Source organism: Phoca vitulina, unplaced genomic scaffold (assembly GCF_004348235.1).
Source record: "Phoca vitulina isolate PV1807 unplaced genomic scaffold, GSC_HSeal_1.0 scaffold47, whole genome shotgun sequence".
NCBI classification, from domain to species: Eukaryota; Metazoa; Chordata; class Mammalia; order Carnivora; family Phocidae; genus Phoca; species Phoca vitulina.
The window spans coordinates 10,127,435-10,144,653 of record NW_022589750.1 but is presented as its reverse complement, the minus strand read 5'-3'; the positions used below and the strand labels follow the sequence as shown (position 1 = coordinate 10,144,653).

At 39.2% G+C, this 17,219-nt stretch overlaps 1 protein-coding gene across 1 annotated transcript in view; it reads right to left on the bottom strand.

Annotated features, from left to right (window-relative positions):
- AKAP10 (A-kinase anchoring protein 10) overlaps nucleotides 1–17,219 on the bottom strand; it is a 98,154-nt gene that overhangs the window by 34,744 nt on the left and 46,191 nt on the right. The window contains exon 5 of the mRNA XM_032431721.1: nucleotides 8,020–8,118. Within this exon, the coding sequence (XP_032287612.1) occupies nucleotides 8,020–8,118 (99 nt within the window). The remainder of the gene's footprint in view (nucleotides 1–8,019; nucleotides 8,119–17,219) is intronic.

The following is a 17,219-nucleotide window of genomic DNA, read 5'->3' as shown; positions in this document are numbered from 1 at the left end:
AAGAAGTTGCTGCGGCTGAGGTCAAAGAGGATGCTGCCTGTGTTCTTTAGGATTTTGATGGACTCCTGTCTCACATTGAGGTCTTTCAACCATTTGGAGTCTATTTTTGTGTGTGGTGTAAGGAAATGGTCCAGTTTCATTCTTCTGCATGTGGCTGTCCAATTTTCCCAACACCATTTGTTGAAGAGACTGTCTTTTTTCCATTGGACATTCTTTCCTGCTTTGTCAAAGATTAGTTGACCATAGAGTTGAGAGGGTCCATTTCTGGGCTCTCTATTCTGTTCCACTGATCTATGTGTCTGTTTTTGTGCCAGTACCATACTATCTTGATGATGACAGCTTTGTAATAGACCTGGAAGTCCGGAATTGTGATGCCGCCAGCTTTGCTTTTCTTTTTCAACATTCCTCTGGCTATGCGGGGTCTTTTCTGGTTCCATACAAATTTTAGGATTATTTGTTCCATTTCTTTGAAGAAAGTGGATGATATTTTGATGGGGATTGCATTGAATGTGTAGATTGCTCTAGGCAGCATTGACATCTTCACAACATTTGTTCTTCCAATCCATGAGCATGGAACGTTTTTCCATTTCTTTGTGTCTTCCTCAATTTCTTTCATGAGTATTTTATAGTTTTCTGAGTACAGATCCTTTGCCTCTTTGGTTAGATTTATTCCTAGGTATCTTATGGTTTTGGGTGCAGTTGTAAATGGGATCGACTCCTTAATTTCTCTTTCTTCTGTCTTGTTGTTGGTGTATAGGAATGCCACTGACTTCTGTGCATTGATTTTATACCCTGCCACTTTACTGAATTCCTGTATGAGTTCTAGCAGTTTTGGGGTGGAGTCTTTGGGGTTTTCCACATAAAGTATCATATCATCTGCAAAGAGTGAGAGTTTGACTTCTTCTTTGCCGATTCGGATGCCTTTTATTTCTTTTTGTTGTCTGACTGCTGTGGCTAGGACTTCTAATACTATGTTGAATAGCAGTGGTGATAGTGGACATCCCTGCCGCGTTCCTGACCTTAGGGGGAAAGCTCTCAGTTTTTCCCCATTGAGAATGATATTCGCTGTAGGTTTTTCATAGATGGCTTTTATGATATTGAGGTATTTACCCTCTATGCCTATACTCTGAAGAATTTTGATCAAGAAAGGATGCTGTACTTTGTCAAATGCTTTTTCTGCATCTATTGAGAGGATCATATGGTTCTTGTTCTTTCTTTTGTTAATGTATTGGATCACGTTGATTGACTTGCGGATGTTGAACCAACCTTGCAGCCCAGGGATAAATCCCACTTGGTCGTGGTGAATAATCCTTTTAATGTACTGTTGGATCCTATTGGCTAGTATTTTGGTGAGAATTTTTGCATCCATGTTCATCAGGGATATTGGTCTGTAGTTCTCCTTTTTAATGGGGTCTTTGTCTGGTTTTGGGATCAAGGTAATGGTGGCCTCATAAAACGAGTTTGGAAGTTTTCCTTCCATTTCTATTTTTTGGAACAGTTTCAGAAGAATAGGTATTAATTCTTCTTTAAATGTTTGGTAGAATTCCCCTGGGAAGCCATCTGGCCCTGGGCTTTTGTTTTTTGGGAGATTTTTGATGACTGCTTCAATTTCCTTAGTGGTTATAGTCTGTTCAGGTTTTCTATTTCTTCCTGGTTCAGTTTTGGTAGTTGATACATCTCTAGGAATGCATCCATTTCTTCCAGGTTATCTAATTTGCTGGCAAAGAGTTGCTCATAATACGTTCTTATAATTGTTTGTATTTCTTTGGTGTTGGTTGTGATCTCTCCTCTTTCATTCATGATTTTGTTGATTTGGGTCATTTTTCTTTTCTTTTTGATAAGTCTGGCCAGGGGTTTATCAATCTTGTTAATTCTTTCAAAGAACCAGCTCCTAGTTTCGTTGATCTGTTCTACTGTTCTTTTAGTTGCTATTTCATTGATTTCTGCTCTGATCTTTATTATTTCTCTTCTCCTGCTGGGTTTAGGCTTTATTTGCTGTTCTTTCTCCAGCTCCTTTAGGTATAGGGTTAGGTTGTGTACTTCACACCTTTCTTGTTTCTTGAGAAAGGCTTGTATTGCTATATACTTTCCTCTTAGGACTGCCTCTGCTGCATCCCAAAGATTTTGAATAGTTGTGTTTCCATTTTCATTGGTTTCCATGAATTTTTTTAACTCTTCTTTAATTTCCTGGTTGACCCATTCATTCTTCAGTAGGATGCTCTTTAGCCTCCATGTATTTGAGTTCTTTCCGACTTTCCTCTTGTGATTGAGTTCTAGTTTCAAAGCACTGTGGTCTGAAAATAGGCAGGGAATGATCCCAATCTTTTGGTACTGGTTGAGATCTGATTTATGACCTAGGATGTGATCGATTCTGGAGAACGTTCCATGGGCACTAGAGAAGAATGTGTATTCCGTTGCTTTGGGATGGAATGTTCTGAATATATCTGTGAAGTCCATTTGGTCCAGTGTGTCATTTAAAGTCTTTATTTCCTTGTTGATCTTTTGCTTAGACGATCTGTCCATTTCAGTGAGGGGGGTGTTAAAGTCCCCCACTATTATTGTATTGTTGTCGATGTGTTTCTTTGCTTTTGTTATTAATTGCCTTATATAATTGGCTGCTCCCATGTTAGGGGCATAGATATTTACAACTGTTAGATCTTCTTGTTGGATAGACCCTTTAAGTAGGATATAGTGTCCTTCCTCATCTCTTATTACAGTCTTTGGTTTAAAATCTAATTTGTCTGATATAAGGATTGCCACCCCAGCTTTCTTTTGGTGTCCATTAGCATGGTAAATGGTTTTCCACCCCCTCACTTTCAATCTGGGGGTGTCTTTGGGTCTAAAATGAGTCTCTTGCAGACAGCATATCGATGGGTCTTGTTTTTTTATCCAATCTGATAGCCTGTGTCTTTTGATTGGGGCATTTAGCCCATTTACATTCAGGATAACTATTGAAAAATAGGAATTTAGTGCCATTGTATTGCCTGTAAGGTGACTATTACTGTATATTGTCTGTGTTCCTTTCTGGTCTATGTTGCTTTTAGGCTCTCTCTTTGCTTAGAGGACCCCTTTCAAGATTTCTTGTAGGGCTGGTTTCGTGTTTGCAAATTCCTTTAGTTTTTGTTTGTCCTGGAAGCTTTTTATCTCTCCTTCAATTTTCAATGACAGCCTAGCTGGATATAGTATTCTTGGCTGCATATTTTTCTCATTTAGTGCTCTGAATATATCCTGCCAGTCCTTTCTGGCCTGCCAGGTCTCTGTGGACAGGTCTGTTGCCAATCTAATGTTTCTACCCTTGTAGGTTACAGATCTCTTCTCCCGAGCTGCTTTCAGGATTTTCTCTTTGTCTCTGAGACTCGTAAGTTTTACTCTTAGCTGTCGGGGAGTTGACCTATTTTTATTGATTTTGAGAGGGGTTCTCTGTGCCTCCTGGATTTTGATGCCTGTTTCCTTCCCCAAATTAGGGAAGTTCTCTGCTATAATTTGCTCCATTATACCTTCTGCCCCTCTCTCTTTCTTCTTCTTCTGGGATCCCAATTATTCTAATGTTGTTTCATCTTATGGTATCGCTTATCTCTCGAATTCTGCCCTCGTGATCCAGTAGTTGTTTATCTCTCTTTTTCTCAGCTTCTTTATTTTCCATCATTTGGTCTTCTATATCACTGATTCTCTCTTCTGCCTCATTTATCCTAGCAGTTAGCACCCCCATATTTGATTGCACCTCATTAATAGCCTTTTTGATTTCTACTTGGTTAGATTTTAGCTCTTTTACTTCTCCAGAAAGAGTTTCTCTAATAACTTCCATGCGTTTTTCAAGCCCAGCTACTATCTTTAAAGTATGATTCTGAACTCTAGATCTGACATCGTACTAATGTCCGTATTGAGTAGGTCCCTGGCAGTCGGTACTACCTCTTGTTCTTTTTGTTGAGGTGATTTTTTCCGTCTTGTCATTTCGTCCAGAGGAGAACAGATTAATGAGAGAACAAAATGCTAACAGGGTAACAACGTTCCCAGAAAATATACTCTAAACAAATCAGAAAAGACCTGAAGCAGTGGGAAAAGAAAGGGAAAGAGAGAAAAAAGGAAAAAGAAAAAAAAAAAAAGAAAAAGATAAAGATAAAAACAAACAAAAACAGAATAAAACAAAAAAAAACAGAATGTGATCAAATATGATCAGGCTGGTATATAGATCAGTGCCATACACTAGATTTTGGGTGTATTGTGGTCTGTTAGAAGAAAGTGCCTCCCAAAATTTTAAAGAAAGAAAAACTTATATATGTACAAAAATAAGGGTTGATATGATGAAGGGATGGAATATGACTGTAAAGATGGAAATTATAAAAAATTTTATAAAAGGAATTGATAAGAAGATGTTTGAAAAAAGAAAGTGGATTTAAAAAAAAAAAAAGGAAAAAAAGGGAGAGAATGGGATCAGGCAGGCGAGTAGGAAAAAAACCATACACTAGAGATTTAGGGTATATTTTGATCTGTTAGAAGAGACTATCTCAAAATTTTAAAGAGAGAACAACTTATATATATATATGCCAAAAATACAGGTAACTACTATGAAGGGATAGAATATGACTCTAAAAATGAAAAATAAAAATGTTTTTTTTAAAAAAGGGATTGATAAGATGTTGGTTGAAAAAGGGAAAAAGAAAAATTCACACACAAAAAAAAGACAGTTAAAAAAAAAATTAACTTTGAAAGACTAAGGAATCATGGTAAAAAAGCCATGAATTCCACGTGCATTATTCCCCTAGCGCTGGAGTTCTGCCGTTCTCATTGATCGGTAGACTTGGTCTTGGCTGTCTGTTCTCGCTGATCTTCTGGGGGAGGGGCCTGTTGCCGTGGTTCCCAAATGTCTTTGCCGGAGGCGGAATTGCCCCGCCCTTGCCATCAGGGCTAAGTAATCTGCTCGGGTTTGCTCTCGGGAGCTTTTGTTCCCTGCAAGCTTTCCATGCAGCTTTGGAGGCGGAGAGTGAAAATGGTGGCCTCCCAGTCTCTGCCCCGGAGGAGCCGAGAACTCGGGGCCCCGCTCCTCAGTGAGCCCCCAGAGAAAAGCTGTCAGTCACTCCCGTCTCCCCGGTCTCCGGCCTCACTGCATGCTCACCCGGCCTGTGACCGCGCGTTTCTATCTCTGGCACCCGACCCCGTGTGGAGTCTCCAAACCCAGCAGATCCCTGCGGTGCACTCCCGCGCCGCTCCTCCCGGGGGAAAAAGGTGAGTCTCCCCGGATCTGCCGCTTGTTGGGTCCCTGCTGGAGGAGCAGTGGCCCGACTGTGCCGCGGATCACGGTTTATGGCAACCCCAAGCTGAGAGCCCGCTCCTCGGCTCTGTCTCTGCAGCCGGCTTCCCCGCTCCAATACCTGGGAGCTCTGCCGCACTCAGGCACCCCCGGTCTTTCTGTGTCTCCGAGGGTCCTGAGACCACACTGTCCCGCGAGGGTTCCACCCCCTGCTTAGCCACCGGAGTGACATCCCTCAGCGGGGCCGACTTCTAAAAGTTCCGATTTTGTGCTCCGCAGCTCTATCACTTGCCAAAAGCGGCCGACGGAGGCCCCCTCCCCCGCCGTCTATCCTCCCGAATACCGCCTCGGATTCATTTCTCCGCACGTCCTACCTTCCAGAAAGTGGTCGCTTTTCTGTTCAGAGAGTTGTTGCTCTTCTTTTCTTTGATCTCCTGCTGAGTTCGTAGGTGTTCAGAATGGTTTGATCCCTATCCAGCTGAATTCCTGAGAGGAGACGAAATCCAGGTCTCCTACTCCTCTGCCATCTTTGATATTTCATTTTTAAATGTAATTTATTTGGCTCAAAAATCCCCCTTTCTGGAACCCTCCTACACTGTTGGTGGGAATGCAAGCTGGTGCAACCACTCTGGAAAACAGTATGGAGGTTCCTCAAAGAGTTGAAAATAGAGCTACCATATGATCCAGCAATTACACTACTGGGTATTTACCCCAAAGATACAAAAGTAGGGATCCGAAGGGGTACGTGCACCCCGATGTTTATAGCAGCAATGTCCACAATAGCCAAACTGTGGAAAGAGCCAAGATGTCCATCGACAGATGAATGGATAAAGAAGAGGTGGTATATATATACAATGGAATATTATGCAGCCATCAAAAAGAATGAGATCTTGCCATTTGCAACAACGTGGATGGAACTGGAGGGTGTTATGCTGAGTGAAATAAGTCAATCAGAGAAAGACATGTATCATATGACCTCACTGATATGAGGAATTCTTAATCTCAGGAAACAAACTGAGGGTTGCTGGAGTGGTGTGGGGTGAGAGGGATGGGGTGGCTGGGTGACAGACATTGGGGAGGGTATGTGCTATGGTGAGCGCTGTGAATTGTGTAAGACTGTTGAATCACATATCTGTACCTCAAACAAATAATACAATATATGTTAAAAAAAAAAAAAGAGGAAGACAGCAGGAGGGGAAGAATGAAGGGGGCGGAAATCGGAGGGGGAGATGAACCATGAGAGATGATGGACTCTGGAAAACAAACTGAGGGTTCTAGAGGGGAGGGGGGAGGGAGGATGGGTTAGCCTGGTGATGGGTATTAAAGAGGGCATGTTCTGCATGGAGCACTGGGTGTTATATGCAAACAATGAATCATGGAACACTACATCAAAAACTAATGATGTAATGTATGGTGATTAATATAACAATAAAAAATTTAAAACAAAATCCTCCTTTCTCCCCTACCCCAGACAGTTTGGTTATTCACTGGTAAAAATGAATCCTCAAAGGAATCACTAGCCAACCAATTCCTCAAATAGCCAAACTGTAATCAGTTAGGACACCCTAGTTGTATTATTATATAGGAAATGTTGGTCTAGAGAAGTCTGGAAGATGGCAGCAACAAATTCCCACATAAAAATAGAGGAACTACATAGAAAAGCCAAAATCCAATGACAACATTTGCAACAAAACAGCATGAAAACCCAAAATATAAGCAAATGGGGACAAACAACCACCAGCCACAAGACCTACATGTTATAGGCCTCTGTGTGGAAGAAAGAAAAAGAAAACAATGGGGCCAGCATCTGATGGGCCCCAAAATAGCCCACAGTTGTTCAATGGTAAGTATAGTGGGCCAATTTAAGAACGACAGCTCAGACAGGTTTTACTGTGTCCAATGATGAATGAGTCAAAGTATCTATGGTAAAGATTTAAAGAGCCCCAGACTGGAAAGAATCAGTGAGGAGCAGAAAAACACGCAGAATAACATGATTTATTTCATAAATCAAAAACATAAAGTCCCTGTAATAAAAATATAAAACTCAGTACTAGGACTTGATGGGACTATAATAAATATTTATTTAATCAACAAACAAACCACAGTCACCTGTGATTACAGGTGCACCTAAGGTCCTGATACAACACAGCAAAAACTTTCAATCTTTTTCTTACTATGACCTACAGAGAAATAGATATACGTGACACAGTATACATATACGTATATGAAAACAATGTTCTGAAATGATGTTTATTTGCCCTTATTACCGAGCACCTCAATTTTTCTATTCTAGTCTTTTTTTTTTTTTTTGGGCAGGAAGCTGAGGTCTAAGAGGAGACTGGTCTGAATTTACAGTTTGAAAAACACTGCGTGTCTGAGCTGTGTTACTCTGAGCAAATTATTTACCCTCTTTGTGCTTCCGATTCCTCATTTATAAAATAGTAATTATATTTACGTTACAAGGTTCTTTAGAAAATTAGAGTTTATCCATGGAAAGCACCTACAATGCTGTCTGAGACACAGTGAGCACTCAATAAATGTGTGCTATTATTGTTCCCTTGCCACTGTTGTTATCTGAGTCAAAGTCTAAGAATTTGGGTCCAACATACAAGAGAGGAAAATTTCAAGTGAGATACAGTTCATACAATAAAGTGCTCTGAAAACAGACTAGGAAAGGATATGTTGAATTCCATGTTCATAAAAAATCTCTTAGTTAATAACCAAAAACATGCTTTTTTTTTTTTTTTGCCATAGCTTCAAGCACTGCTTACCTATGATGTCATTTCTCATTGCTTCTGTAATTGGTATCGGTTTAGCAGCATCTGGAGATATATATTTGGTAAAAGTATTCACTGCATCTTGTTCTATACCTGCAAGGGAAGAAGGGGACAACTTCAAAATTTAAAGAGCAACTTGGACGAGTAATGGACTAGAATCATGAAGAGCACAGCTGTTTGCGGTACGACCAAGCACACACACTCACACAAATACATATACGTGTATTACAAATATGTAACAACGTATTTAGGACAAAACAGCCTCCAGCATGTTACATTTTCACTGTTTGGTTTGTACAACAGAGTTCTATGTGAATCCCCCCCTGCCACTCCCCATCTAAACTCATGAGCTCCATAACAGCAATTACTTCTGCATGTTCTCTTTCCATGTGTCTTCTTCAAAGTCTCAACCTGAGGGACTTGCACAGCAATGTAACAGCAAGGGCTATTAAAAATAAAAAAATAATGGGGTGCCTGGGTGGCTCAACTGGTTAAGCAACTGCCTTTGGCTCAGGTCATGATCCGAGGGTCCTGGGATCGAGCCCCGCATCGGGCTCCCTGCTCGATGGGAAGCCTGCTTCTCCTTCTCCCACTCCCCCCTGCTTGTGTTCCCTCTCTCGCTGTCTCTCTCTGTCAATTAAATAAATAAAATCTTAAAAAAATATATTTATAAACCTACACTTAAAATATTTTACAAAATTATTTCACGTTTATGAATAAATCTGTTTAACTTTCAACAACCTTAGAAGGTTAAAACAATGGATCTCAAACTTTTTAGTTTCAGGACTTCTTTGCAACCCTAAATTACTGAGGAACCTAAAGAACTTTTGTTAATGGGAGTTTTATCTATAGATATTAAGGTATTAGAAATAAAAAAACAAGAAAAATTACTGACTCAAAGTTAACAATACTAAATCTTTTGTAAGTTAAATACATTTTTTTATGGAAAAAAACTATTTTCCAAACTGAAAAAAATTACTGAGGGCATTATTTTCCATTTTTGCAACACTCTGTCTTGATACGAAACTGCTATGTTTTCATATCTGCTTTGACATTCAATCTGCTGTGCTATTTTGTGTTGGCTGAAGTCTATTTTGATAGTGATATAATAAATATATGTATATATATATTTACACACATACATACATATAGTCTTCATCCTTGCTTCTGGCAGAGAGCTTTTCTAAAACCCCTGGAATTTCCTGAGTGGGAGGGGTGAGAGAAGCATATTTTGTTATTCATAATAAGCCTCTTTCAACCATAGGGAAGTTTATGGTTGAGGTGACTTGCAGAATGGGGCTGGCTGCCAGAGGAACCAACCATGTGATTACAGCACTGGAACTTTCAGCCCCACTTCCCATCCTCCAGGGAGGGTAGAAGGGCTGGGGATCATCAAGTTAATCACCAATGGCCAATAATTTAACCAATCATGCCCACGTTATAGAACCATAAAACCCCTGAATGAAGTGGTTCAGAGAGCTTCTGGGTTGGTGAATGCATCCATTTGCTGGAAGGGTGGCACATCCCAACCCCACAAAGACAGGGGCTCCTGCACTTGGGATCCTTCTTTATTTTTTAAATCCATGGTTTTTTTTAAATGTTATTTCAGCTTTTTTTTTTTTTTTTTTTTAAAGATTTTATTTATTTATTTGACAGAAACACAGCGAGAGAGGGAACACAAGCAGGGGGAGCGGGAGAGGGAGAAGCAGGCTTCCCGCAGAGCAGGGAGCCCGATGTGGGGCTCGATCCCAGGAGCCTGGGATCATGACCTGAGCCGAAGGCAGACACTTAACGACTGAGCCACCCAGGTGCCCTTGGGATCCTTCTTGACCTTGCCCTCTGCACCTCTTCACTTGGTGGTTCATCTGTATGCTTTATAATGTACTTTATAATAAACCACTAAAGGGTTCCCTAGGTTCTGTGAGCTATTTTAAAAGATTACTGAACATGAGGAGAGGTTGTGGAAACCCCGGATTTATACAGCTGGTTGGCCAGAAGTATCGGTGACAACTTGAACCTTGCAGCTGGCATCTGAAATGGGGGCAATCTTGGGGGACTGAGCCCTTGACCTGTGAGGTCGGCACTAACTCTGGGTAGTTAGTGCCGGAATGAATTAAACTGTAGGACCCCACAGAGAACTGGAGAATTGCTTGGTGTGGAAAACCCACACATGTCAGAAGTGTTGTGAATGGAGAAATGGTTTTCTTTTATCTATATTAAGAAAATCTGGCCTCAGACATGCAGAGATGGGAAAAGGAGTATTTTAACAGCTTTTTGAAATCACTGTGAAGATATTCTTCTTTGATACTACACCAAAACTTGACAAGTGGTAGTTTCTTAAAGGTTAGTTAGAATGTGGAAGTGCAAACCAGATCAGTGAACTTGTCTGTTACATTAAAATCCAATGGTCTATCTTCCATGGTAAGTAGATCTTTTTACTCATGATTTTATGACATCATATATTTTTTAAATTTTGGAAAATATTGGTTCACTGGCTTATGCAGGCCTTCCAAATGTTGATACACTGCATCATATAATGTAAAAAAAGAAATCACATTAATATCACCAATCACCTTATCAGAACCCTCTTTATTTTATTTATTTTTTTAAGATTTTATTTATTTATTTGAAGAGAGAGACACAGCGAGAGAGGGAACACAAGCAGGGGGAGTGGCAGAGGGAGAAGCAGGCCTCCCGCCGAGCGGGGAGCCTGATGCAGGGCTCGATCCCAGGACCCTGGGATCATGACCTGAGCCGAACGCAGATGCTTAATGACTGAGCCACCCAGGCACCCCATCAGAACACTCTTTAAAGCTGCCAAAGCACAGGGTGGTGAATACAAGTTTCCCAAAATTCTAATTTTCACTTGAAAAGCTTACATTTTACCAAGGGCAATAAATACTGTCGGCTGTTTTCCATGAAATGACAAGCTCACTTCATTCATTTCCAAGAAAACACCTGGCAAATACCCATGTCTGTGCAACCACAGTCATTCTTTGGAGTAAAAATGGTATTCCATTTAAAAAGCAGCTAATTGAGGGGCAGCTGGGTGGTTCAGTCAGCTGAGTGTCTGACTCTTGGTTTCAGCTCAGATCATGATCTCAGGGTTGTGAGATCAAACCCCGTGTCAGACTCTGCGCTCAGCATGGAATCTGCTTCAGATTCTCTCTCCCTCTCCCTCCTGTTTGCGTGCTCTCTCTCAAATAAATAAATAAAATCTTCAAAAAAAAAAAAAAAGCAGCTAACTGAGTTCACAAAAGCAGTCAAATACACATGTACTTTTCCTTAGAACAAGTAGTATACTTGAGTATGCAGAAGTGCTTCTGCATACTTCCCACTTCATCACACATCTTACAAAACCACATACCCATGCTATGAGCACTGGGTGTTGTATGTAAGTGTTGATCACTATATTGTACATCTGAAAATAATATTACATTGTATGTTAACTAACTGGACTTTATGAGAGAGAGAGAGTACAAGCAGGGGGAGTGGCAGGAAGAGGGAGAAACAGGCTCCTGCTGAGCAGAGAGCCCGACGTGGGGCTCTGTCCCAGGACCCTGGGATCATGACCTGAGCCTAAGGCAGACACTTAACTGACTGAGCCACCCATGTGCCTGACAAACTGGACTTTAAATAAGAAAATCAAAAATAAAATAAAATAAAATTTGTATCTTAAAAAAAAAACCAACCCATATACCCAAGGGTTTAGATTTAACAAAATTAATTATCTACTTCCCCAAAGACAGCTTTAAGTAAAACTGGCACTTAGTTTTACTGGAAGTATGTAGCAGCACAAAATGACTATTAGTACAATTTGGCCCAGCGCCAGCAGGTTTTCCCAGTTGCCTTTGCCCCATCATTACAAATGTCAACACAGTGAAAAAGACAAATACCATCTCAGAATTATTATGGAAACAGTTTTGACTAAATGGACCCTGTTGAAAAAAATCTCTAGGGACCCTCTATGGGCATGCAAACCATACTTTGAGAACCCCTGGGTTAACAGAACAGTTGTTTTTTTTTTTAAGAATAGATTATTATCCCTATTTTTACAGAAAAAAACCCACCTTATGTATAAAAAACTAAAATGCTCTATTTGAGTTAAAGTGCTGGGGTGAGGGTGGGGCCAGGGAGAAGCAAAAACATAGTTTTTGTATGTGACTGAAGTTGTTATCAGCTTAACATAGATCGCTATAAGATCTTTTATGTAAGTCCCATGGTGACCACAATGAAAATACCTATGGAAGATATGCAAAAGAATGAGAAAGAAATCAAAGCATGTCACTACATAAAAACAAGGGAACACAAAGGAAGACAGCAAGAGAGGAAGAGAACGAAAAAGACCTAAAAGTCACTCAGAAAAGTAATGAACAAGATGGCAACGGTAAATCCTACCCTATCAATAAGTACTTTAAATGTAAATGGATTCAGGGGCACCTGGGTGGCTCAGACGGTTAAGCGTCTGCCTTCGGCTCGGGTCATGATCTCAGGGTCCTGGGATCGAGCCCCGCATCGGGCTCCCTGCTCAGCAGGGAGCCTGCTTCTCCCTCTGCCTCTACCTTGGAGCGTTGGTGGTATAGTGGTTAGCATAGCCGCCTTCCTCTGCCTCTACCTGCTGCTTCCTCTGCTTGTGCTTGCTCTGTCAAAAATAAATAAAATTAAAATAAAATAAAACAAAATAAACTACCATGGAACTTCTGGATGTTTCCAGTGATGTACATATTAAAAAAAAAAAAAAAGAAATGTAAATGGATTCAATTCCCCAAAAGACATAGAGAAGCTGAATGTATTTTAAAAAAAATAAAAAAAAATAACCAAGATCCCACTACATGCTGTTACAAGAGACTCAATTTAGATTTAAGGACAAACAGGCTGAAAGTGAAGGAATGGAAAAAGATATTCCAGGTAAAATAGTAACCAAAAGAGAGCAGGGGGAAGGGGACTAACCTTGTATCAGACAAAACAGACTAAGTCAAAAACTGTCACAAGAGACAATGATAAAAGGGTCAATACACCAAGAAGATATAACAATGATAAATATATATGTACCCAACATCAGAGCATCTAAATATATAAAGCAACCACTGACAGAAGCGAAGGAAGAAATAAACAGCAATACAATGACTTCAATACTTCATTTTCAATAATGAATACAGAACATCCAGACAGGAAATCTGGAAGGAAAGAGGACTTAAACACCACAGACCAAATGGACCTAACAGACATATACAGAACGTTCCACCCTACAGCAGCAGAATAGAATACACATTCTTCTCAACACATTCAGATCACTCTCTAAGACCGATCACGTTAGGTCACAAAACAGGTCTTAAATTTAAGAAGACAGATGGGCGCCTGGGTGGCTCAGTTGGTTAAGCGACTGCCTTCGGCTCAGGTCATGATCCTGGAGTCCCGGGATCGAGTCCCGCATCGGGCTCCCTGCTCTGCAGGGAGTCTGCTCCTCCCTCTGACCCTCCCCCCTCTCATGTGCTCTCTCTCTCATTCTCTCTCTCTCAAATAAATAAATAAAATCTTTAAAAAAAAAAAAAAAAATTTAAGAAGACAGAAATCATATCAAGTATCTTTCCCAACCTCAATGGAATAGACTCAGAAATCAAACACAAAACAAAAACTAGAACATTCAGAAATATATGGAAATTAAACAATATACTCTTGAACAACCAATGAGTTGAAAAAGAAATTGAAAAGGAAATTTAAAAAATATCTTGAGACAAATGAAAACACAAAATACCAAAATTTTATGGGATGCAGTAAAACCAGTATCAAGGGGGACATTTATAGCTATAAATGCTTACATTAAGAAAGTAGATCTCAAAGAACCTAACTTTACACCAGATGCTAGAAATAACAAATTAAGCAATTAAGCATAAAGTTAGAAGGAAGAACAATTAGAGAAGAAACAAATAAAATACAGAATAGAAAAACAGTGGAAAAAAAAATCAATGAAAAAGTTGGTTTAAGATCAACAAAATTGACCAACTTTTAGCTAGACTAAAATAAAAAGACAACTCAAACAAAATAAAAAATGAAAGGAGATATTACAACTGCTGCCACAGAGCTAGAAGTATCATAAGACACTTATGATATGCCAACATATCATATGCCAATAATATGCCAACAAATTAGACATATGCCAACAACTCAGAAGAAACAAATTCCTAGAAACATACAACCTACTAAGACTGAATCACCAAGAAACAGAGAAATTGAACACATCTATAATTTGTAAGGAGATTGATTCAGTAATCAAAAACCCTTCCAACAAAGAAAAGCCCAGGAACAGATGGCTTCACTGGTGAATTCTACCACATTTAAAGAAGAATTAACAATAATCCTCAAACTCTTTCCAACAAAATTAAAAAGAAAGAACACTTTCAAACAAACTCATTTTATGAGGCCAGCATTACCCTAACACCAAAGCCAGACAAAGATACTACAAGAAAACTACAGAACAATATCCCTGATGAACACAGATATAAAAATCCTCAACAAAATACTAGCAAACAGAATTCAACAGTACATTAAAAGCATCACACACCATGACCAAGTGGATAGCCCAACATATGAAAATCAATTACATGACACACCACATCAACTCAACAGATGCAGAAAAAGCATTTAACAAAATTCAACACTCTTTCATTATTTAAAACTCTCAACACACTAGGAACAAAAGGAAATTACCTCAACATAATAAAGGCCATATATGGAACTCACAGCTAACATCCTACTCAGTCGTGAAAAACTCAAAGCTTTTCCTCTAATATTAAGGAATAAGGCAAGGATGCCCACTTTTAACTCCTCTATTCAACACAGTACTAGAAGTCTAGCCAAGGCTATTAGGATGGGGGGGGGGGTAGTATCCAAATTGGAAGGGAAGAAGTTACATTATTTCTATTTGCAGATGACTTTATCTTATATGTAGAAAACCCTGATGACTCCACAAAAAACTGATAGTTGAATTCAGAGTTACAGGATACAAAATCAACATACAAAAATTAGCTGCATTTCTATAGACTAACAATGAACTATCCTAATCAAAAAGGAAATTAAGCAAGCAATCCCATTTACAATAGCATCACAAAGAATAAAATACTTAGGAATAGACTTAACCAAGGAAGTGAAGGATCTGTACACTTAAAACTGTAACACATTGCTGAAAGAAATTAAAGAGGGCACAAATAAATGGAAAAACATCCCGTGTTCGTGAAATGGAAGACTTAATATTGTTAAGATGTCACTTCCCAAAGCGATCTACAGACTCAACACAACCCCAATCAAAATGTCAGTGGTATTTTTTTACAGAAATAGAAAAAACAATCCTAAAATTCATAAGGAACCACAAAGGACGTGAATAGCCAAAACAACCTTGAGAAAGAACAGAGCTGGAGGCATACACCTCCTGATTTCAAAATATATTATAAACCTACAATAATGAAAACAGTATGGTACTAGCATAAAGACAGACGTACAGGCCACAAGAACAGAACCACAACGAGATATCATCTCATACCTGTTAGGATGACCATTACAAAAAAAAAAGTTAACAAGTGTTAGTGAGATGTGGAGAAACTGGAGCCCTCATACACTGTTGGTGGGAATGTAAAATGGTGTGACTACTATGGAAAACAGTATGGAGACTCCTCAAAAAAACCTAAAAAAACAAAAACCTCTTATACCAGCCAGCAATGCCACTTCTGGGTATTTATTAAAAAAAAAAAATTGAAATCAGGATCTTCAAGAGATATTTGTACTCCCATTTCATTGCAGCATTATTCACAATTGCCAAGATACAGAAACAACCAAACGTCCATGGATAGGTACATGTATCAACAAAATGTGGTATATACATACAATGGAATATTGTTCAGCCATAAAAAGAAGGAAATCCTTCCATATGTGACAACATGAATGAACCTTGAGGATATCGTGCTAAATAAAATAAGCTAGTCACAGAAGGACAAATACTGCAGGATTCCACATACATAAGGTATCTAAGACAGTCAAACTCATAGAAGCAGAAAATAGAATAGTAGCTGTTAGGGGAAGGAGGAAGAAATAGAGAGCCACTGTTAACAGGTATAAAGTTTCACTACCCAAGATGAGTAAGTTCTAGAGATCTGCTATACAACATTGTATGTATAGTTAACAATGTCATACCATGTACTTAAAAATTTGTTAAGAAGGTAGAGTTCATATATCTTTTCTTACCACATCAAAAAAAAGAAAAAAGAATTCAGAGAAAAAAAGGGAAAGTCCAAGAGTTAGGACAAAAGCTCAGGTTTGACATCAGCACCAGTATTACCTCTAATATACAGAGCTATAAAAAGATATGTTTTGGGAAAGGGAAGTTGTGCTTGTGTGTAAATTAATCCTCTCTACAACCAGGGCCTCTATGAAAGGTATCATTTGTGAAGATTTGGGGGGGACTGTTCTGTCTTTAACCAGATATAACATAATCCAAGCTAAGTCCACTCTCTCAACAAACATTTATTGTATAGCCACTATGAGCAAATTGTTAATCAGAACAAAGACACTCGTTTTGCTGAAAATGTCTGTCAAAAAGCCTAAAAATCAGAACTTGGGTTGTTTCTCAGTTCTTGCTTTTCCACCATTAAAAATAGCTGCCAATCCCAGGCAAATGCTATAAGAAGTTGTAGAGACACTAATGCACATTTATTTTCTGGGCGATTAAACTCACTGAAAGAAGTTTTGACACCTTTAAATAAAACATTAACTATATTTCATTGCAGAAACCCTGAATGAAGTTATACCTTTCTTTTGGATCAGGAGAATTCACTTTTCATTTAAGAATAAAAGGACACTGGGGCGCCTGGGTTAAGTGTCTGCCTTCGGCTCAGGTCATGATCCCAGAGTCCCAGGATGGAGCCCCAGCTGGCCTCCCTGCTTAGTGGGGAGTCTGCTACTCCCTCTGACTCTCCCCCCTCTCATGTTCTGTTTCTCTCTCAAATAAATAAAATCTTAAAAAAAAAAAAGAAAAGAAAAGAAAAAAGAAATACTGGGCTAAGCTAAGATAAATGCTTTGGTCCAATTTCTAAAATACTCTTTTAATAAAAGAACAAAGGAACATAGAAATGCTTAAAACAACTGCTTTGTTTTTTAAAAACATACCTTTTAGGAACCTGTGAGGCCAGATTACTGGAAATAAA